The sequence below is a fragment of the Camelus ferus genome, chromosome 11, assembly GCF_009834535.1.
Source record: "Camelus ferus isolate YT-003-E chromosome 11, BCGSAC_Cfer_1.0, whole genome shotgun sequence".
NCBI lineage: Eukaryota > Metazoa > Chordata > Mammalia > Artiodactyla > Camelidae > Camelus > Camelus ferus.
The window spans coordinates 29,934,921-29,957,683 of record NC_045706.1 but is presented as its reverse complement, the minus strand read 5'-3'; the positions used below and the strand labels follow the sequence as shown (position 1 = coordinate 29,957,683).

General features: G+C 33.1%; 1 protein-coding gene and 1 non-coding gene across 5 annotated transcripts in view; both read left to right on the top strand.

The window, feature by feature from the left end:
- Positions 1-22,763, top strand: part of TBC1D12 (TBC1 domain family member 12) — a 74,516-nt gene that overhangs the window by 15,014 nt on the left and 36,739 nt on the right. For 2 of the 4 annotated variants that reach the window (XM_032491290.1, XM_032491291.1), the window contains exon 2: positions 10,291-10,414. The exons of 1 other annotated variant lie outside the window; for it this stretch is intronic. In XM_032491290.1, coding sequence (XP_032347181.1) covers positions 10,291-10,414 — 124 coding nt within the window. Of the gene's footprint in view, positions 1-10,290; positions 10,415-13,884; positions 13,922-22,763 lie in introns of all 4 variants that reach the window. One more of the 4 variants, XM_032491292.1, reaches the window with a different exon arrangement.
- On the top strand, positions 16,596-16,758 carry LOC116667378. The gene has a single exon (XR_004324267.1).

Sequence of the window (22,763 nt, the reverse complement as noted above, 5' to 3'; positions counted from 1 at the left end):
ATGCCAATATTGTTAGTTTAAAAAATAAAAATTTACTGAGTGTTTACCTTGTATGCAGGTATTGTGAAAGTCACACAAATTCACTTTCAATGCATTTATAGTTTCAAAGTAGCATTCAGATAAGTATGTAAGGTTAGCAACTAAAAAGTATAAGGAGAGAATAATTTGTAGGAGAAATGGCTTGGAGAGAGAAAGGTTCATAGAAATAATAGCTCACCAGACTGCACTCATACATTAGACTAATGCTATAGACTGAATGTTTGTGTCCCCCCTAAAATTCATATGTGAAACTTGATCCCCAGTGTGATACTATTTGGAGGTGGAGCCTTTGACAGGTGCTTAGATTGTGTGTGGAGCCCTCATGAATGGGATTAATGCCCTTATGAAAGAGGCCCATAGGAGCTTTCTCATGCCATCTGCCTGTGAGGACACAGTGAAAAGACAGGAAGCAGGCTCTCACCAGACCCTGAATCTGCTAGTGCCTTGATTGTAAACTTCCCAGCTTCTAAAACTATAAGAAAGAAGTTCTGTTGTCTATAAACCAGCAGTCTATGGTATTTTGCTGTAGCATCCATGAATGGATAAGAATTAAATCTGAGAACAGCAGTTACTTTTTTTCTCTGTAGCCCCCAAATTAGCAGACTTTTATTCATGCATGCAAGCACAGTACTAGGATACATTGGTTAATACAGAGCTCACAGTCTAGTATGGTGGCAACATTCTTACATTCTATAGCTTACATTCTACTGCAGAAAATGACAACTAAATAAGTTTTCAAAATTGTTTTGGCTATTCTACTTCCTTTGCCTTTCCATATTGATTTTAGAGTCAGCTTATCTGTATTTACTGATAATCCTTATTAATTAACTTGGGGAGAATTGACAACTCTGCTATGTTGAATTTTCCATCCATAGAATACATATATCTATAATTTTGGTCTTTTTAAAATTCCCTTCATCAGTGTTTTGTAGTTTTCAGCATTCATATTCTGCTCATGTTTTCTTAGTTTTATATCTAAATATTTAATATTTTTGGAGCTGTTATGAATGATTTTTTTTTAAATTTCAGTTTCTATTCATTGCTAGTACTGTATAGAAACATGATAGATTTTTGTTTACCTTATATCCGCTAAACTTACTTATTAGTTCTAGGAGCTTTTCTGTGGATTCATTGGGATTGTGTACACAATAATGTTGTCTGCAAATAGGAAACATTTAATTTTTTCCTTTCCAATCTGTAACACTTATTTTTATTGCCTTAAATTGTACTGGTTAGGACTTTCAGTATGATTTTAAGTGGGAGTGATGAGCGTGGACATCCTTACCTACTTTCCTATCTCTAAAACATTTAGTCTTTCATAGTTAAGTATGGTTAGCTGTAGGTTATTTTTGTAGATGCCCTTAATAGACTAGGGAACTTCCATTCTATTCGTAGTTTTCTGTGTATTTTTTTAAACCAAGAATGGATTTGGGATATTATCAGCTGTATAAATTGATATGATCATGTGTTTTTTCTTCTTTAGACTGTTAATATGGTGAATTACATTGACTTTGGAGTTTTGAATGAGCTTTGCATTCCTGAGATAAATTGCACTTGGCCTTATTTTTCTTTTTACATTTTGCACTTTTTTTTCACTTAAAAAAATCTTTATTGAGTTATAATTCACATACCATACAACTCATCCATTTAAAGTGTATAATTCCTGAACTTATATATAAAACAGAAACAGACTCACAGATATAGAACACAGACTTGTGGTTGCCAGCGGGGAGGAGGGTGGGAAGGGATAAACTGGAAGTTTGAGATTTGCAGATACTGACTGGTATATATAAAATAGATAAACAAGTTTATACTGTATAGCACAGGGAAATATATTCAATATCTTATAGTAGCTTATGATGAAAAAGAATATGAAAATGAATATATGTATATTCATGTATGACTGAAGAATTGTGCTCTACACCAGAAATGGACACAACATTGTAAACTGACTATATACCTCAATAGAAAAAAGAGAAAAAAAAGAACTAGAAATGCAAAAAAAAAAAAAATTGTATAATTCAGTGATTTTTAGTATATTCACAGTTGCACAGTCATCACCACAATTTTGGAACATTTTTATAACCCTCTAAAAAAACATGTATTGATTATGAAGATTAAATATATGTGAAGATATTTTACTTTTATTGTAAACAAAAACACTAACATTATTTATTCATATAAGAGACATAAATGGAAAATGCAGCTAGTGGCAAATTCATATGTGGCTAGTTTTATTCATCATTATCAGTCATTATCTTGCCTTTCTTTTCCAACTTTATCTTAGGGGTTAAAAGAAATCCTGCCTCCTGGTGACTGGAATATTTAGCTCTTATTTTGCTGATGTTGTTCCTTGTTGCTGCCCATGTTCCTCTCCTAAAAGTTCTTTCCTTATCCTTCCTCTTCTGATGGTTTCTGTCTTTCCTCTGAATGTGTTAGTACTACACTAGGCTTAAAGCAATGGGGATTCTCTTTGTGAAGCCTTTGATACATGGTGTAATTAGTATGCAGCACAAAGCAAGAATACTTTTATAATTTTTTTCTTTTCTCTTTAATTGTATTCAGTTTTATTCTCTCCCTGCAACAAAAGAATAAAAAATATATATATAAGTAAGATATTGCCTTAAATTCATTTACTAAAAGAAGTAAGACATACCATAAGGTGACTTGCTGACATGAGCACAGGTGGAAGAAGAAAATAGTTTATATATTTGAATTGTTTAAATGAATATCAAGAGGCATTTTGGCAATGTGTAAGATGAAAGAGATTAGGCATAGTTATGAAGCTCTTACACCTTGATTGTTCTGTGGAGGACATGAACAAGGTGGGTGTGGTTAGAAAGAAGAGGAACTATGCAAGAGACCTGGCTCCAACACTTAGTATTGATGTGACCTTGGGAAGTGGCTTGTGAACCTTTCTTGGGTTGGGGTGGGGTGGCACGTTGACTGAGAGTTTGATGAAAGCCATATACACTTGTCCAAGAAGAATGTTCATGAGCACATCATTTACTTCAAATTGTGCATACAGTTTGAGGAGGCTTATGGACCTCCTCTAGCCCATTCCTGTAGATTCACTGATTCTTGATGAAGATCCTTGGACTTAGTTACTCTCTAAGGTCCCTGGCAACTCTAAAGTACTTAAAAAAAAAATTATAACCTTGTATTTTCAGCATTGAAATTCTGTCTTTTTTTTGACGAAGAATAGATGATACTGAATTCTGGCCTTTTCTGATCGTTCTGATCTATGGCACTACTTAGGATAGTTAAGCAGTGTGTTGTAAATAAAATTCTCTTTTATTTTTTGAGTTTTAGGATTTGTAATAATGACAAATACAAGATCCAAAAACAGCCTGATAAAGAAAATTCTTGGAATTAAAAAAAAAACTAAGTTATCTGGCCAAAAAACCCACTTTTTTTTTTTTTTTGCATATAGTGAGCTGAAAGTCTATTTCAAGTGAAAAATGATTGAGGTTTGGAAAGAATTTAAGTAATCTTCATGCCAGATCTTTAATCCAAAATACTTAAGGGATGCCAAAGTACTGCATTTTAAAGAGACGGTACTTATACTTCTTTGAAATAATTATGTAGTCAACTGTGACATTCCATGTTCACTAGATAATGTTTTGTTTTTGGCCCTCTATTATACTTTGGGGAAACTTAAGTACAAAGTCCAGGAAGTTGCTGAGTTTCCAACAGTTCAACTTCTGCTGAGACAGAGTTTGAAGATCAAGTCATGATTTCTAATTTTTTCAGCTGATTTTACTCTTTTGATTAAAGTTGAAGTTTTTCCTTTTTGGGAAAGTATTCTAACCCCTTTTTAATGTATAACTCCATTTAAGAATTTATCTAATGAATCTGAAGAGTTAAATTAGTCATATAGATGTAAATATTAGGCAAAACCAATGTTTTTGTTTTGTTTTATTTTGTTTTGCTAGCACTGACAGAATTTTTGGCAGTAAAAAGATTCAGGATTAGGCAGTCAGTTTTCTGTAGTGTTAAATTTCACAATCTGAGAAAATATGGAATTTACATGGCTTTTGCCCAGATATACAAATGAGTATGCCAGTTCTTAAAGACCCAAGCACTGGAGGTTGTACTTTGGAAATCGTGAGGAGAGAACTTACATGGTGTAAGTTTTGCCCTTTTTTGGTTAGCTGTATCCTTTAATACGGTGTAGTGAATATGACTCTTTTATATCATCTATAACTCTTTTCATGTGGTAAAAGAAATGAAATATTGGAAAAATGAAAAGACACAGATATGTGAAGCAAGTATTAACAAGCAAGAGTCATTCATCAACCTTTGTTATAAAAACCACTGAGAGAACGGTAGGTATTTTTTTCTTCTTTCTCTTTCTCTTCTAATCCCCACATCAATGTTTTCTTGGTGTGCCTCTTTTCTTTTTCTTTATGTTTTTAGCAATATAGAAACACTGAACTGCTATTTTTCAGCTGGTGTTGTTTCTTAAGTGGTGCAATAGATTTCCTCAATTTCTTTTTGTTACAAAGAGTGGGCACAAATTGTAGAGAGTGGGAAGGTGGTGTGTTTGTATCTCTGTATGTGTAGGTAGTTGTGTATGTGAACATAGTGTTGGTTGGGGCGGAGAGTAAATTTAATGGGGGAAAGATGGATTGCCACTACTATTACCTGTCCCCTATATATACTGACAAAAATGTGTCACAGAATGAAAAAAAAAACTAGAAAACATAGTTTTTAATATTTTGAGGATTTCTGAAGCATAAGACACCTTTTAAATTACAAAAACTTGACTGTTGGGGTTGGGGAGAACCAGTAAATAACACCTGTTTATCAACCCATCTGGGTTTGGAATCAGTAGAGAAAAAGACATAGGGCAAAGATAAATGGGAACCTCAAAACATCATGAAATCTGGATTGAAAGACATGCCTTTGGGTTCAGTGGGCCTCCTAATACTTCACCTGAATTAAATTTATCCAGCTATTCCCTCACATAGCAGGCCTTTCCTGTGGAGTTGGGGGACAGAGGGGTGCAGAGGAAACAGCCTGCATATTAGAAAAGTAGAGCAAACTGCATCTTCTCTGCTGATAGGTAGCAGTTGTCTGTCACCAAAATTTTAACCCAACAGGTGGAGATGAATCAGGGGGCAGGGAGAAGCTAAGGGCTCCCTGCCCCTCCCCTGAAACATGAAACAGACAGAATTAATGACCCTTCTCTTCAACACTGACATAAACCAGACCTTTTATTGTGGAGGTTATTTATTTCTTTTTCTTTTTCCCTTTGTATCCCTGCTAGTGATGGCAAGATTCTTCAGAAACTACATCCATTGAAAGACCTACTGTTGTTTGGTTTAAGCAGTTAGTTTTCTTTGACTTTAATTTTAGAAGTCCAGAATATCCTTATAAATTAATTTTGCATGTAAACACATACATACATTTTAAGTTTTTTTAAATGATACAGATAATTTCTAACAGTCCTTACTAAAAAATTTACGTATATTTGGCATTTTGGCTAGGATTTTTAAAGAGTTTTGTAACTTATACAGGTCTGATGTACAGTATTAATATGTATAGCTTCTAGTTTTTCAAACGAGAATGTGTTTGGTAGTAATTATAGTATCTAATTGTAGGTAAAGGTAAAGAGACATAACCACCCCCAAAGAATCTGTATAAAACCCTGCACATGGAGATTTTTCTTATCTGTAGTTATTGCTGTCCTTTGGTATAATTGCATCTTATACTTGTGGTCTCCTCATTCTGTTGCTATGTCTGTGTTCTCAGCCAGGTCACATTATTGGAAGCTGTGATTCACAAGTTTGAAAAAAAAAATTTCTTATGCCTTTTTATTTTATGGTTACCCTGCTTTAATTAATTATACATATTATATATATAATATAACCCTACGTTTGTAGTATGGAAAATGAAGTGCTGTTTTTCCCTCCATATAAGCACTACGTTGTTCATGCATTGTTGTGAGGAGAAAAACAATTTACAGGTTTTTAGATTTGAAACAATTAAAATTGTAGTTAAAGATCTGATTCTGGTCATTGATTAGAGTTGTTGGTAGCTTTGGAAAATAAACAAAACTGGTGGTTCATTGTAGACTTCCCCCTCCAGGAGCTAATTGTTAGTGTGAAGGCTTCTGACCTAATAACTACCTCAATAATCATAATGATTAAGACAAATTTATATATGTATGTAAATTAACCCTAAGAGGAGTTCTTAAAATCTGAGACGTTTATCAACTTTGGTCCAAATAAATATACTAAGCTTGTGGCAAAAGTAGATGTCTAACACTATGTAGGAAAAGGCTAAATTTATAGCTTCTAAACAATGGTGGATTTAGAATATGAAGTATTTTATTTGTTTTAGCTAGTGCTCTCATGTTACAAGGGATTTCCAATTTGGGACATAGGTTTACGTAACTTAATAAAAACTAGTGGGGTTTTTTTGACACATAGAAAAGAAAATATGTAACAGATATGTGAATTATGATGAACAGTATACATTGGTGAACCCTTTGTCCAATCTCAGAAATAGAACATTATCAACACTACTTTTGAGATATACTGCCTATGAATGTCTTACTATCCTGCTCACCCCTAAAAAGTGAATTCCTTTGATGTTTTAAGGAATAATTTTTGCCATGAAATTTTTGTTGTTTATTATTTTTGAGCTTTATAAAAATGGTATACTGTGAACTCTTCTTCATCTTGCCTTTTTTTTTTTTTTTAACTCAGCTTTGTTCTTAAGAGTCATTGATATGGATGGATGTAGCTTTGGTTCATTTTCACTGTGAAATAATGTTACATTTAATAAAATACCACAGTTTAAGTGTTCTGGTCTTCTGTCAATGAATCTCTGAATTGTTGAAAGGTTTTTTGCTCTTTTGAACAATGTTGCCTTAAATGTTCTTTTATATGTCTTCTAGTGTGCACGTCCAGAACTTTCTCTAGAGTATGTAGCTAGAAATATAATGCTAGATGGTAATGTATGCAGTTGTTCTATAAGCTTAGGAATAAACGTGATTATACCAATGTAAATTCCTAGCAGCATTCCTTTCCCTCTAAATTTGGTATTATCAGTCTTAGATTTTGCCAGTCCAGTATATAAAATACTATTCTGGTTTTAGTTTGTGAGCTCACCTATATTACCAATGAGGCAAAATATCTTTTGACAGATTTCATTATTTGCCATTTGTATTCCCTCTTTATATTATAGCTTTTGTCTTTTTTTCTATTAGACAGTTTGTCTTTCATGAAAATGATTAGTAAGGAGTTCTTTATATTTTTCTGTATCTTTTGCCATTTATATGTTTTGGAGTTTCTCCTTCAAATTTGTATCTTTTTGCTTTCTCTATAGTGCCCTTTGAACAGAAATCCTTAATTTTAATGTTGGTGATTTTATCCAGTTTTAAAAAGTGATTAGTGCTTTTGGGTTCTGTTTTTAGATTCTTCTTGTACTGTGAGTTTTTTTTTTTTTTTTAAAGTTTTCCTGTATATCTTTCTAAAACTTTTAAAAGTTTGCTATAACTATTGAATCCATTGAGAACTGACACTTTTGTGTGGTAAGTGGTAGGAATTCAATTTCATCTTCCCTACATTGATAGCCAAAGGTCCCAGGACCACTTATTAAATGATCTATCCTTTCCTCATTGATCTGTAGTGCCACCTATTTCCATATATGCTTGGGTGTGTCTCTGAGTTGTGTATTCTATTTCCATCAATCAATTTCTTTATCCCTAGGCCAATACCATACTGTCTTAAAAACCGTAATCATTGAATTAGAATATCTGGTAGGGCAACTCAGCCTTCACCTTTTCTTCAAAGTATTGTGGCTCTTTTTGTTACTTTTATTCTTTAATATAAATTTTAAAGTTTTTTTTCAAGTTCTTCAAAAACCTTGTTGGACTTATGATGGAGATTGCATAGAATCTGTAGATAAATTAAGGAATGATTGATAGTTTTATGATAGCATTTTCCTATCTATGGTCTATGTAATTAGGTCTTTTTAGATGTGTTTCAGGATGATTGTATCTTTTCTCCAAAAGATCTTTTAAAATTTTTGGTTAGATTTATTCCTAGGTACTTTATATTTTGTTGTTATTGTATCTCTTTCAACTTGTTTATTTTTAGCTGTTGTCAATGGATACAAAGACAAAATTTTGTTCTTTGATCTTATAGCTAACCACTTGCTAAACTAATTTAATACTTCTCCTTTGAAGCATTTCCCTGGTTGTTATAAGTGTATCTTATAATGTTCTGTAGTTCTAAAATAGTTCATTCCAATTGCTCTTTGTGGCTCAGTTTTTACTTTGGTGAAGGGACTGATTTCTAGATCTTCCTACTCCTCCTTTTGTGTCAGTGATGTCTTTAGAAGTACAAATGTTTTAAATTTAAGCCTGGTTCATCTTTTTTTTTCTTTTATATATCATGCTTTTTTTTTGTCACGTTCAAGAATTCTTCAAATAAATCATGGTGACAAAGTTTTTCTCCTGTGTTTAGCATGGTTGGAAGTCAAACCTTTGGAGTGGAGGCATGCCATATAGGGGCCTTAAGGGGAAGCATGGGTTGGTGAGAACTATTTGAGGAGTGTGGGTGAGCTGTGTGGAGCTTACAGAGAGGATTGGTGCATCAGTACTGGCATGAAGTCTTTAGGGTGCTGGTTTCCATGTTAACAAAGCTGTGGAAAGCCATCTCCAGGATGAATTGCTGAGGCTGCAAGTTTGCTGAGGGACTTCATGTTCTGGGCATATGACTGAGCAGAGTTCTACTGGATGTCCTTACACCCAAACTACTGACCCACTCTGCAGCAACTGGAAACCACAAGAGAGCAGACCCCCTTTCTCTTGCAATGTCCCTTCAGTGCTGTCTGTTGAGAAAGCTAAACAGTTTCATGTTTATTTTAAAAGAAGAAATGCTGAAAGGAATTCTGTTATCATAGAGCATATATTGCAGGGTGAATATGGAACTAAGAGGCAATAAACTGACAGGCAGCACACAAGATACCAAATATTGTTTAAAAAAATAGGCCATCCTTTGCAGCGTAAAATTTTGTTATAAATATACCAGTCCTCAGTATAATCATTATTGAAAACCTCCAACCTAGAGAGCTTATAAAGAATTGAGTTACTATATATGGTCTCTGAGGTGAAACCTCTATAGAGTTTGAGTAGAAATTGGTCTAAATTGTTGTCGATTCACTTCCATTGCACACTCAAGGAAATTAGAGTGTTTCTTTAAGTTACTATTGATTAGCCCACATTCTTTTGTAGGAGCCTTTAATACCTTTCTAAACTTGAAGAATAGCCTTAACATTATACATTAAAACTTACTTCCTTTTTACCACAATACTATACTTTTAAGAACAGATGTATTTATATGATACTTTAAGTGTAGACAAACCAAGTTATTTGGGACTTCAAATAATTTGTAACCGTAAGTGTATGTGCAAATTTAAAATTTTCTTAATGAGCATTTATATCACAGCTTATATGCAGGGCTGATATTCAGTTGGACTCATCAGTACCTTTCTCATTGGTCCATGGTGCCCTGGCTTTCTGTGCTGACGAATACGTATTTTGAATATCATTCCTACTTACATGTGCAATAGATACTTAATTTGGTTTTTAAGGACATGGAGATAATAAGTAAAATCCTTGATCCTTGTGCAGGTTTTCTTTGGATTTTCAGTGACAGATACTTTCTTCCTTGGTTACATATTGACTCTTGCAGTAAGCTTTTCTTGTACTGCATACCTGTCATAGGAAAAATAATTTACATGTACATATGTTATAGCAATGGATGCTCAGTAGATACCCTTTTATTATAAACAGTAACAAATTATTACTGGAAATAATTAAATAATATTTTCCCCAAAGATTGTATTACTTAATCTTTTGCCTGTTGTATACAGGTTCCCTTTAACTTTTTTGTTTTCAGATTATTGACTTTTATTGTCAAGTACATGTATAGTCAATTCTGGTATATTTTGTAGCTGATTCAAGGCAAATATTTATATTTAATTTATAGTTGTCATTTTTCTCCCAATTTATTTATCTCTCTAATATCTCTGTTGATGATTCTTCTAATATTTCTGTATAAGCCAAATAGTTTTAAATGAGTCTTGTTAGTCTAATAATAGTATAAGTAGTAGAAATAATTTTAATTTAAAAGAATTTCGTATTTATCTTGGGAATAATCATTCTTTAAAAAGTACTATTAAGTGGTTCCCTGCTAACCAGAAACACAATTCATGTAACTTTCTGTGTTTCAGAAACCTTTTTCCAAAAAGGACAAAGGAACTCAAATCAGTTGTACATAGTGCTCCTGGTTGGAAATTATTTGGTAAAGTCCCTCCCAGAGAGAATCTTCAGAAAACTTCCAAAATCATTCAGCAGGTAAGTACTAGTATAGCCATATGGTTTGTCTTAGCTTTCCAAAAAGCTTCTCCTAGATAATTAACCATATTCTACTCTCATTCATATTTTTATATATAACATTTTGGGATTACAGATATTTGTAGTAACCTTAATTTTTGTTTTAACACAACACATTTTCAGTTATCTTTTATGGTTGTGAAAATTCTTTACAATAATTGAACATTGATTTCCTTTCCTAGTTATTCCTAGGATAGGTTCTTTTTTTTTTCTTCGCCAGCCATTCTCACCACATACTTTGACTTCTAATTGAACATGGTAGCATTTGCCAATGGCACAGATTTTATGGATAACGATTCTTGTGAACTGATGAAATAGTATACAGTGAAAACTGAGTAGATTTTGGGATTGAACTCTTTCCTTTGTCACTTTTCTGGTTTTCTGTCTTTACCAAGGACTTTGTGAGATGGGTGGGCATATAGTCTGTTTCTAGTAGTTTATGAGCCAGTTCTTCTACTATCTGTATTAATATCCATATTCTTGAATTGTAAAGAATTTCAGATCTTATTTGACTCCTGAACTTATATTCCTCAGTGCTAGGAGATAAGTAAGGCTGGAAAGCAGTAAGACTGGATCAATTTGCAGCATTTTTAAGTTCAAAGAAGTTGTTTCTCAGAAGGAGATGTATAATAAATTTCCTGTTTCTCTCCTTTCCAGTTGTATGTAGTTTATCAGATTTAACACAACCAATATTTATAAAAATAATTACATTAAAGCTATAATCATTATTCAAATTGGAAAAAAAAATTCTTTAAGGATTTAAGTGTCTTTTAATTGCTTAAAAGAAAAACTGGTTTCCCAAGTAAATAAGAAAATACTTTTTAGATCTTTAAAAATACTTTTTAGATCTTTAAAAGCGTTTGTTATAGTTAATTTTATTTACAAGTAATTAAAATATTGACTAGTTTATATGCTGCTGGGACTTAAAGCTATAGTGCTGTGATTCCCAAGCTGTATGCCCAGGCACCCCATGTGCTCCAGCTAACACAGAGAGGGAACCGTGGCAAATTCAGTGTTACTCCACGTTTGTTGAATATGGTATAGTCTGTAAGCTTGAGGTAGTACATAATTTCAACATTAAATAGTAATATATTATTTTCTGTGGCATTGTATCTTTGTGAATCTGGTTTTTCTGAGTTTGCTGTGGTAAAAAGTAAGATACTGTGCGAAAATCATTGTGGAACAGGAAATGAGGTTGTGAATGAGGTGTCCAATGTGATTTCAAGGTTTGTGAAATTGTACAGTGCACTACAGGCATACTATATGCTCAATTAGTAATTAATTGTGGTTATTAAAGAATGAAATAAAACTGTTTTTTCCTTTCATGTATACTATTTTTTCAAGTTGCTACTAAGTGTTAGGACATAAATCTTTGTTAAACTGTTTGGCATAACTACTTATTAAACAGAATGATTAGTTATTTCTGTTGGTTTAGGGAGTGCCATAAAAAAATTACTGAGATACTGAGGTCACTGTAAATCAAGAAAGTTTTGGAATCTTTGCTATCCGGACATCTTAAATTTTAACTTTTTTTTTGTAAAGTCTGAAAGTAACTTCTTTCATCTAGAGTTTTTCAGAAGACCAAGTTCGCCCTCTAGAGGTAAAAACAGGGGTCTTGCTATTGAAGGTTTGTATTCTTGACTTCATGGTGGTTTACCTTAAATATGCATGTGCATATACTTTTATATCTTTATGTAAACTAACATTCTGTGATATTTTATGACCATACATCTCTAAATAAATTACTAGCCGGATAATTATCTGTTTACTGATATGCCTATGCCTTTAATCTGCTGTTTTCATGTTGGAAAGCCAAGGCCTCACATTCTTTCTCCTTTATATGTATATAATGTATATATAGTTTGAAAATTTGATGAGTGGTCAGGAAAAGAACAACTCTTATTTCCATAGGGAAGAAGGAGTGGAGTTGAAATGCAGTTGGTATCCTCCAAAACCCTTTTCTGGCCTTTTATGGATGATGATTTCTCTTCGCTGCTTCTTTTAGTTTTTGAGCTTTCCAGTCGTATGTAGGTACGAGTGTGTACAATGGTGTCTTTTTCATGGTTCTGTTTGTTTTCTGGAGGGTGTGATGGATAGCAAAGTCATTGTTCTTCTGACCGTTCTCCACCCTCAAAATATATCTCTTTCACCATGTGATGGAATATGTTTCTGCCTCTCCCTTCCTGCTTTCTCCTTCCCTCCTGTGTATGTCCTCTACTCCCCACTTGTCTCACTTTGCTGTCCTCTTCCCTGCAATTGTCATTTTCAAAGTCGACAGCATTTTCTTTTGTTAGTAATAGTAAATTTACAGCTTTGCGTCTCTGTTCCCACTTGAAAACATTTTTTCACAGACCTGATTTATAAACTCTGTAAAACATTATGAATGTAAAACTGTATTCGAGATCCTTGATCATGTACTCCTTTTAAATATGTGTTACAATATGTGTTAAATATGTGTTTTGGAATCAGGAATCAAAAATGATCTTACCACTAAAGCCATGAAGAATGTTAGGACATGTCTGTCATGTTTTAGGGTACAGTCTTAAGCCATTCATGTTATAGAAAATTAAGGTAGACAGTAATCCCAGTGTAAAATTGCCTGAAAAAGTGAGGCAGTGATAAAAGTACTAAGGAAAGTTAGATTCCTTTGAGCTTTCTAAAGATGCCTCATTTGGTTATTGAGTGGCAAAACAGTAAGATTTGTTACAGTATTAGAGCAGTAGAAGTATTTTATAGGGTAATTATTTTTATAGCAAATATTCAGAAAGGAGTTGCTATACTCTTAAGGATAAGTATATGTTTTGGGGCTAGAATTTTTTTTTTTTTTTTTTTGGTGGAAAGACACCTGTAAGATTATAAAGTGAACGAGAGAGTAAGTAAGTTTTGATATACAAACTTTTTCCCCTAGTAATTGTTAATTACAGAAATAACACGATTATGTTCTCTATATAAAATATAAAACATTATAGGAATGTATGTCTCATTTCACTTTCCCTACATGTTTTTAGGCCTTTTAAAATTCAATTTTTGTGTGGAAAACATGATTATTTTCATGTGTGTATATTTTTACGTATATGGTGTTATGTATTTTTTTCAAGAACAAAATGTTACTATATATACATTTTGGGGGGACTTACTTAACTTTTCCATGTTTTGCACCTATAACTTTTTGAAGATTTATGAAATTCAAAAGTTGAAGATACTTGTAGATTAAATATTTTTTAAATTTTATTCTTGTAGTAAATTTTATTAAATGTCTAAATCAACTTTAGTGCTTTCCATGTTAATAGCAAACAAATATAAAAATCACTTTAGGTAACAGCAAAATCAGACTGACTCAAGCTTGGCATTTAATTTGACAATCAACTCCCAAATCACATGAATATTCATAATGTTATTTTATGAGGATTATCACATGTGTTCTCTTGCAGGTGTGAAATTCCTGCTTGTGGCCATTTGAACCAGTTGGTGAGCCATGTTAAAAATTGCATCTATTAATTATAAATAATATTTCAGTTATATGGTAGTTCAATTGACCTAAGTTTTTGTTTTTTCTAAATTAATAGGCTGAAGTTGGAATGCAGCTACATAGTTTGTTTCATGATTTCCAAACTGCAAGTGAGAATTATTTCAAATGAGCCATGTTATGTATAATTGTAACATGATTGCATATTAGTTGAGTATACTCTATTTATGTCAAACTGACAATCTTGCAGTAGAAAGTGATTTTTTTGCTTGGCAGTTTTTATATTGGCATCTTTAATGAGAAAAGAAGGTTGTGGTACTTAGATGATGTTTCATGTTTTTCATCACTCATGTCTTTTTCTGAGTGATGTTTTACTTCAGTGATTGAATCACCTTCACATAACTTTTGAAAGGCAAGGGAAAAAATGTTTTAAAACAGTGATTTCTTAATCTGAGCATTTCATACTGTCTAAAAGTAGAATAGGTCACTCTCCTCAATTAAGCCTTTGATTTTAAAATTTTTTGCTTTGGGAACAATAGCATTGTGGAAAGGACTAGAATACATACATGTCCTTTGTGAGCAGTTATGTTAAATATATAACATCTTGCAAGTGGTAGAGCTTAATTTTCTGGTTACTAACTTTGTTGGTGTGTGTAGCATTAGGACGCTTGAAAACAGCTTGTTGGTTTTAATTATGCTTAAATATAGATACGACAGGTGTAAAATTTGAGAACTGCAGTTAATTGTGGAGGGGCTGGATTACTTTCAGGATTCATTTTTGATAAGTCCTTAAAATTGTTATACACTTGCATGTTTTTTTCACTTTTATTTACCTAATGTATCCTCACCTTGAAAAGGTAGTTAATACCTTTCTAGCTGCATGTGTGTTCCTTATTTATAGTTAATAAGTTATATCTCTCCTATGTATAAATAAATAGATTTCATAAAAGTTAATTTTTGCGGTCTGAAGATTGAGAGAGGAATTTATAACAGCTCTGGGCCTGTGCTTCTGGGAGGGGGGAAAGTATGAACTTTAAGAGGGAAGGTTAAATTAGTTAAAACTAAATGAATAAAAATAATAAGTTCCCATAAAATGAACAGGACAGGATTTGGGGGAAATTTTTTTTATATTGTTAGAGACAGAGCCTTGGAAAGGAGTTTCAGTTTGAAAATACTTACTTGTTGTTTGATTCCATACATAAAGTTTGAATATCAGAGTTACAGTAGAAGTTGTATTCATTCTATCTTTATGTCAGATTTGTATGTTCTTAGGCTTCAGATTACACTAAACAAACAAGATTGTACTGATAACTTTGCCAAAATGAAGTTTGTTAAGGGACTTCTATATGCCAGAGGTGATGAAATGCTTTGCCTGAAGGTTTCAGTTAAGCTTGAATTCTGGAATGGGTTCTATTTCTTCTAATAAACAGATTCTGGAATAAACCAGTAAAGGCATCCTAATCAGCTAAACCCTCTCTACTCCAAGCATGATTAATTTCCCTGGCTCTTGGATCAAGTGGTATAAGAGTGCTTCTTTATCTTGAGCAGACATGGTCTTGAGGTGATAGAGATATCCACATGAGGAGTTTCTTCCATTTCTGAAACATCATTCTGGCTCTCTGTAAATTGTCCACAGAATACAGAAATAGGAGGATTTACTTACTGATGTGGGTTTAATAGTTAATCCCTTTAGGAGGAGTGTTCTCACTGTCCACTGAAACTCAAAAGTCACGGCAGTGTGTATATCAGGCTATTTTGACTTTGACATTGTCTTTTGAAGAGAAGCTCCTATTCTATTTCTTCTCCCTAGCCTATATTTTACTTTGAGAAGCTAATCAAAGACTCCTGCCTCCCTCCCTTTGAACCCATAGACTGATCTTGTCTCACATTTCGCTCCTAGTACACGCTCTTTCTGGTGAATCCCTTTAGATACAGAACCCAAGGCATCAGAATGTGGTGGAATACCATTCTGCCACTTACTCACTGTGTGACCTCATATTAGCAAGCTCTAAACCTTTTCTCTAGCAGACCTTGAAGGACAAAATTCTTTAATTGATCCTAGATTCCTAAGATGGTCTGACTTTCATTTTGATGAATATATAATGTATTCAACATTACAATAGACATGATTCAGGTTCTTGGAATATAGATAAATATAAGTCTGAGCCTTTCAGTTATTCTAGTATAACTGTGGACATGAGGGGGAAGGTTCATATATAGTTTTAATATAGTGTAGTAAGTGCTGTAGTAGAATTGTGAACAAAGTTTGAGAGTAGAGATGAAAGAGTGAATAATTTTCTGCACAGATGACAGGTGATTTGTGTTCTGAAGTGTGCTAGTAGAAGTTCACTAGATAGACAAGATGGGAAAGCCATTCCAGATAGAGGCAATTGAATGAGCAACAGGAATGCATAAGACTTGTTTATTGTTTAGCTTAGTATTAGGTCAGTATTTCAGGGAGGTAGGGTAGATAGTGAAGGTCATTAGCCACAAAGCTAGAAAGTTGAGTTTTAACCAAAATACTTCTATATAAGGCACTAAGACATCAAATCCATATATTAGAAAAATTCTGGAGGCATTATAGAAGTTATAAAAGAGTAGGTTTGCAAACAAGGACATTAAGATTAATTATGGTACTTTATGATTCTGATTCCCACAGTGGAATACCTAGGAAATGTGTTAAGAATACAGATTCCTCAGTGCAACCTTGTATCAGGCAGCCCAACCCTGACCTAAAGTAAATTCCCAGGAGACTTTTTCCCTGGGTTTTGAATTTGCAGTAACAGGTGTGAACATTCTAGCAGCCATTTGATGATCATGTATGATACTGCAAACAGGACCAAAAAAAAAAAAAAAAAAACCAGATTTCTCAGCCCCATACTTTGAGTTCTTAATGTCAGTTATGTGATTTTCAATTCTTGTTGTTTGTAGTTGGTTCTTTTTCAAATCTACTATATCACTTTTACAGTTTACAGTTCCCTGCTGACATTTCAAGCTTGACCTTTATTTTCTTAAACATAGTAAGTATAGTTGTTTCATAGTCTGTGTCTGATAATTCCAATGGCTGGAAATTCTGTAGGTCTGTTTATGTTGAATACTGATTCTTCTAGTTTTTATCATCAGATGCTGTTTTATCTCTGTGTGTACCTGGTTACCTTTTGGGTGCTGGATGTGATATTTGAAACATCATATGTAGAAAACAATTTGAAGGCTAAGGTGACCATCCTTCAGAGATTTGAATTTATGTCTCTCAGGTCCCTGATGGCACTAGCTATCTAGTTTTTTCGTCCATCCAGATGAGATAAAGCTCAGATGCATTCTGTTTTGGCCATTTTTCTTATTAAATTGTAAAATTTTCAGATTGTTAAACTAACTTTGCATTCCTGGGATAAACTCCAGTTAGTCACAGTTATTATCCATTTTGTATGTTGTTGGATTCAATTTCCTTTACACACACACCTATATATATTTTAATGAATAAGCTATTTTTAGAGCAGTATTGAATTCACATCAAAATTGAGCAGAAATTACAGAGTTTCTGTATGTCCCTTCTCTCCCTACACATACAACCTCCCTTACTATTGACATCCTACACCACAGTGTGGTACATTTGTGTACTGTGTGGTAAACAGTGAACCTACATTGACACATCATTATCACCCAAAGACCACAGTTTACATTAGGGTTCACTCTTGTACATTCTATGGGTTATGACAAATGTATTATGACATGTATCCACAATTATAGTATTATGTAGAAGTTTCACTGCCCTGAAAATCTCTGCTCTGCCTATTCGTCCTCCCTATTCCCCTAACTCCTGGCAACCAGTTATCTTTTTGCTATCTCCATAGTTATGCCTTTTCCAGAATGTCATATAGTTGGAATTATACAGTAGTACAGTCTTTTCAGATTGACTTCTTTCACTTAGTAATAGCCATCCAAGTTTTCTTCATGTCTTTTCATGACATGAAATTTTTTTAAAATGCTGAATAATATTCCATTGTCAGAATGTGCCACAGTTCATTTATTCACTCACATCCTGAAGTACATCTGGGTTGCCTCCAAGTTTTATCAATAATAAATAAAGCTGCTGTAAACGTCTGTGTGCAAGTATTTTTGTGGATGTAAGTTTTCATTTCATTTGGATAAATACCAAAGAGCCCTGATTGCTGGATTGTATGGCATTTTAGTTTTGTAGAAACAGCCAAATTGTCTTCCAGGGTAGCTGTACCATTTTGCATTTCGACCAGTAATGAATGAGCATTCCTGTTGCTTCACGTCCTCACCAGTAGTGGGTGCTGTCAGCATTTTGGATTTTGACCATTCTAATAGGTGTGTAGTGGTATCTGATTGTTGTTTGAATTTGCAATTCTCAATTAACATATGAAGTAGAGCATTTTTAATGTTTACTTGATATCTGTATATCTTATTTAGTGAGGTTTCTTTTCTGATCTTTCGCCAAAAGAACTCAGTAGAGTTTTAGGAGATTTAGTATAGCAGTCCTTTATTCAGATATATATTTTGCAAACATTTCCTCCCAGTCTGTGTCTTGTCTTGTCTTCTCATTCTCTTGACAGTGTCTTTCACAGAGCATAGGCTTTTAATTTGAATGAAGTCCTGCTTCTCATTTATTTCTTTCATGGATTATGCCTTTGGTCTTATATCTAAATAAAGTCATCATCATACCAAAAGTAATCTAGGTTTCCTCTTATCTTCTAGTAGTTCTCTAGTTTTTTGTTTTACATTTAGGTCTATAATCCATTTTTAGTTAAAATTTTTGTGGAGAGTGTAAGGTCTACATTTAGATCCATTTTTTTTTTACACATGGATATCCGGTTATCCCACACCATTTGTTGAAAAGACTGTCTTTGCTCCATTTTATTACCTCTGCTCCTTTGTCCAAAGTTAGTTAACTGTGTTTGTATGGGTCTATTTCTGGGCTGTCCATTCTGTTCCATTGATCTATTTGTCTAGTCTTCTGTCATTACTGCACTGCTTGATTACTGTAGCTTTATAGTAGATCTTGAAGTCAGGTAGTATCAGTCCTCAACTTTCTTCTTCAATATTGTGTTTGCTATTCAGGGTCTTTTGCCTCTACATATAAACTTTAGAATCACTTTGTCAGTGTCCCCAAAGTAACTTGTTGCGATTTTTATTGGGATTGTGTTAAATCTATAGATCAAGTTTGGAAGAACTGATATCTTGACAGTATCTCTTGATCTTACTATTCATGAAATTGGATTATCTCTTCATTTATTTAGTCATTCTTTGGTATCATCAGAGTTTTGTAATTTTCTTCATGTAGATATTGTACATATTTTGTTAGATTTATACCTAATTATTTCATTTTTGTATGCTAATGGAAATATTAATGTGTTTTGATTTCAAATTCCTTTTATTCATAGCTGGTATATAAGAAAGTGATTGACTTTCCTTATATCCTGCAACCTTGCTGTAATCGCTTACTACTTCCAGGAATTTTTTTGACCGTTCTTTTGGATTTTCTACATAGGCAGTCATGGCATGTGCAAACAAAAACAGTTTTTGTTCCTCCTTTTCCAATCAGTGACATTATCTAAGCCATGGTTTCCCAACCTCAGTGCTGCTGACATTGTAGGCCTTGTAATTTTTGTTCTTGGGGCCTTTCCTGTGCAATGTAAGATTAGCAGCATCCTTGGCCTTTGCCCAGTAGATGTCAGTAGCATCCCCTCACAGTTGTGGTGACCAAAAATGTCTCTAGATGTTGCCAAACATTCTTCGGGGCCAAAATCGACCCCCATTGAGAATTTCTAACATATAAACTGAGTGTGGAGTGTTTTTGTTTCTGAATAGGTTTTTAATTATGAATTTAATATTTTAATTGATGTATTTTTTCTTGAGTCAGTTTGGGCAACTTACATCTTCAAGAGATTTTTAGATTTCACCTATGTTGTAGGATTTATTGGAATAACGTTGTTAATAATGTTTATTTTAATGTCTACTGGTTATGTGATATGGATAGAGATTATCTCTCATATATTCCTAATTTTAGTCATTTGTGTCTTCTTCTTGGTCAGTTTTACCAGAATATATCAGTTTTACTGATCTTTAAAAATAAACACTTTTTGTTTCATTGATTTTAACCTCTTTCGCTTTTTCTGTCTCAGTTATTTTTGCTCTTTATTATTTACTTTCCTCTTGCTTTGAATTCGTTTTTTTTTCTAGTTTTCTTAAGGTGGATCATTAATTTTAGATCTTTATCTTTTTAATATGTGTATTAAACTATACATTTCTAACTATGCTGTAGCTGTGTTTCACAAGTTTCAGTATTTTTATTTTCACTTGATTAAAAATATTTTCTGTTATTTCTTTTACTCATGATTGTTCAGAAATGTGTGTGTGTGTTTTTTTTTTTTTAGACTGTCTTGGATTTTCAAGTTTTACAATTATAGTAACTAAAATGTAGATAATTTTATCTCTTAACACCTCTAATTCCCTTCTTCTTTGTTTGGTTTGTCTAGTATCTCAAAAATAATATTAAATAGTAGCAATGATAGTCAATATTTACCAAATACTTACATGCACCTATTGAGTACTTTAGACCTATCAAGCTATTAACACCTCACAGCAAGCAGCCTTAAGATTTAAGTATTATCATATCTCCATTTACAGAGAGGGAAACTCAGCAGAGAAATAGTAAGTAAATTGCCCACAGTCATGTAGGTTCTAGGTGGCAAGGTTGGGATTTGAACCCTGGTAATTGAATGCAAAATTCCACAAACTTTACCATTTGCTTCAGTGTGAGTGATTAAATAACCTTTGTTTGTTTCTGACTCTGATGGAAATATTTCTGGTGGTTCCCCGTTAAGTATAATGATGGTTTTTGGGTTAAGATAGATCTACTTAATCATGTTAAGGATTGAGTTTTTATGAAGAATAGATGTACATTTTTTTTTTTCAAATTTGAACCCATTTAATTTATTTTCTTTAACGTTAATTTTTTTTATTGAGTAATAGTCATTTTACAATTTTGTGTCAAATTCCAGGGTAGAGCACAATTTTTCAGTTATATATGAACATACTTATATTCATTGTCACATTTTTTTTTCACTGTGAGCTACCACAAAATCTTGTGTATATTTCCCTGTGCTATACAATATAATCTTGTTTATCTATTCTACATTTTAAAATCCCAGTCTGTCCCTTCCCACCCCCCTACCCCTTGGCAACCACAAGTTTATATTCTATGTCTGTGAGTCTGTTTCTGTTTTGTATTTATGTTTTGTTTTTTTTTTTTGATTCCACATATGAGCGATCTCATATGGTATTTTTCTTTTTCTTTCTGGCTTACTTCACTTAGAATGACATTCTCCAGGCACATCCATGTTGCTGCGAATGGCATTATGTTGTCAGGTTTTGTGGCTAAATAGTATTCCATTGTATAAATATACCACATCTTCTTTATCCAGTCATCTGTTGATGGACATTTAGGCTGTTTCCATGTCTTGGCTATTATAAATAGTGCTGCTATGAACATTGGGGTGCAGGTGTCTTTCTGAAGTAGGGTTCCTTCTGAATATATGCCCAGGAGCAGGATTCCTGGGTCATATGGTAAGTCTATTCCTAGTCTTTTGAGGAATTTCCATACTGTTTTCCACAGTGGCTTTCCTTGCTTCCCTCTCCCACTCTTAATGATTTAGATGTCTTCTTTTACAATTTTATGTTTATTCTACTTGTAATTCATGGTAGCTATCACCTTTCCAGTTATGAGTTTCTCATTTTTGTAGCATCCTCCTTCTTTTCTATTTAGAGTAGACCTGTCAATATTTCTTTTAGCATGGGTTTAGTGTTGCTAAACTCTTTTAGTTTTTGCTTGTCTGTGAGAAATGTGTTGTTTTAATTTTCAAATATTTCAGAACTTTTCCAGGTATGTTTCTGTAAATAATTTCTAATTCAGTTCCATTATGCTCATAATATATATTATGCAGTTTCATTCTTTTTCAGCCATCCTGCTGATGTTGGGTTAGTGTTTTATAAATGTCAGTTAGGTCATGTTAGGTGATAATGTTGTTCAAGTCTTGTATAATTTTGCTGATTTTCTGTTTGTTCTGTGAATTACTAAGAGAGGAGTAATAAAATGTATACCATAATCTACTTGGCTGTTTCTCCTTTTGTTTTTTTCTTCTTCTTTTCTTTTGAATCTTTGTTTTGATGTCTTCTTGATGAATTGACTTCTTTACCATTAATGTAATGTCCCTTTTGGTCTAGTAATGGTTCTTACTATGAAGTTTTTCTCTGACTTTAATTTAGTCACTGCAGCTTGCTTTCAGTTAGTGTTTGTGTGATATTTATTCTTCTATCCTTTTACTTTTTATCCATCTTCATATTTAATGTGGGTTTTTTTGTATATAGCATATATTTGGGTCTTTGTATGCAGTCTGATACCCTCTTTTTTAAATGGCATGTCATTTAATGTATTTATTGATATGACTTGGTTTGAATTTACCATATTGGTGCTACTTTTCAAGTTGTCCCATCTGGTATTTTTTTCTTTTTCTCATTTACTGCCTTCTTTTGGATTAAATGAGTATTTTTAGTATTCTACTTTATTTCCACTATTGGCTTATTAGATATACCTTTGTTTTAGTTTTCCGGTGATTACTCTTGGGCAAAAGTTTCCGAATGTTTTATTTACACAGCTCCTTTTGATTCTTAGGTATGAAAAATTCTAAAGAGTTTTTGTTTATGGGCTTGTTTATTAATTATTACTATACCCAGAATTAAAACTGAAATGTTAAAATATTGTTAATTCAATTAAAATAGCAATAATAAAAAAGCAGTAATAAAGTTATGTGTTAACATAAA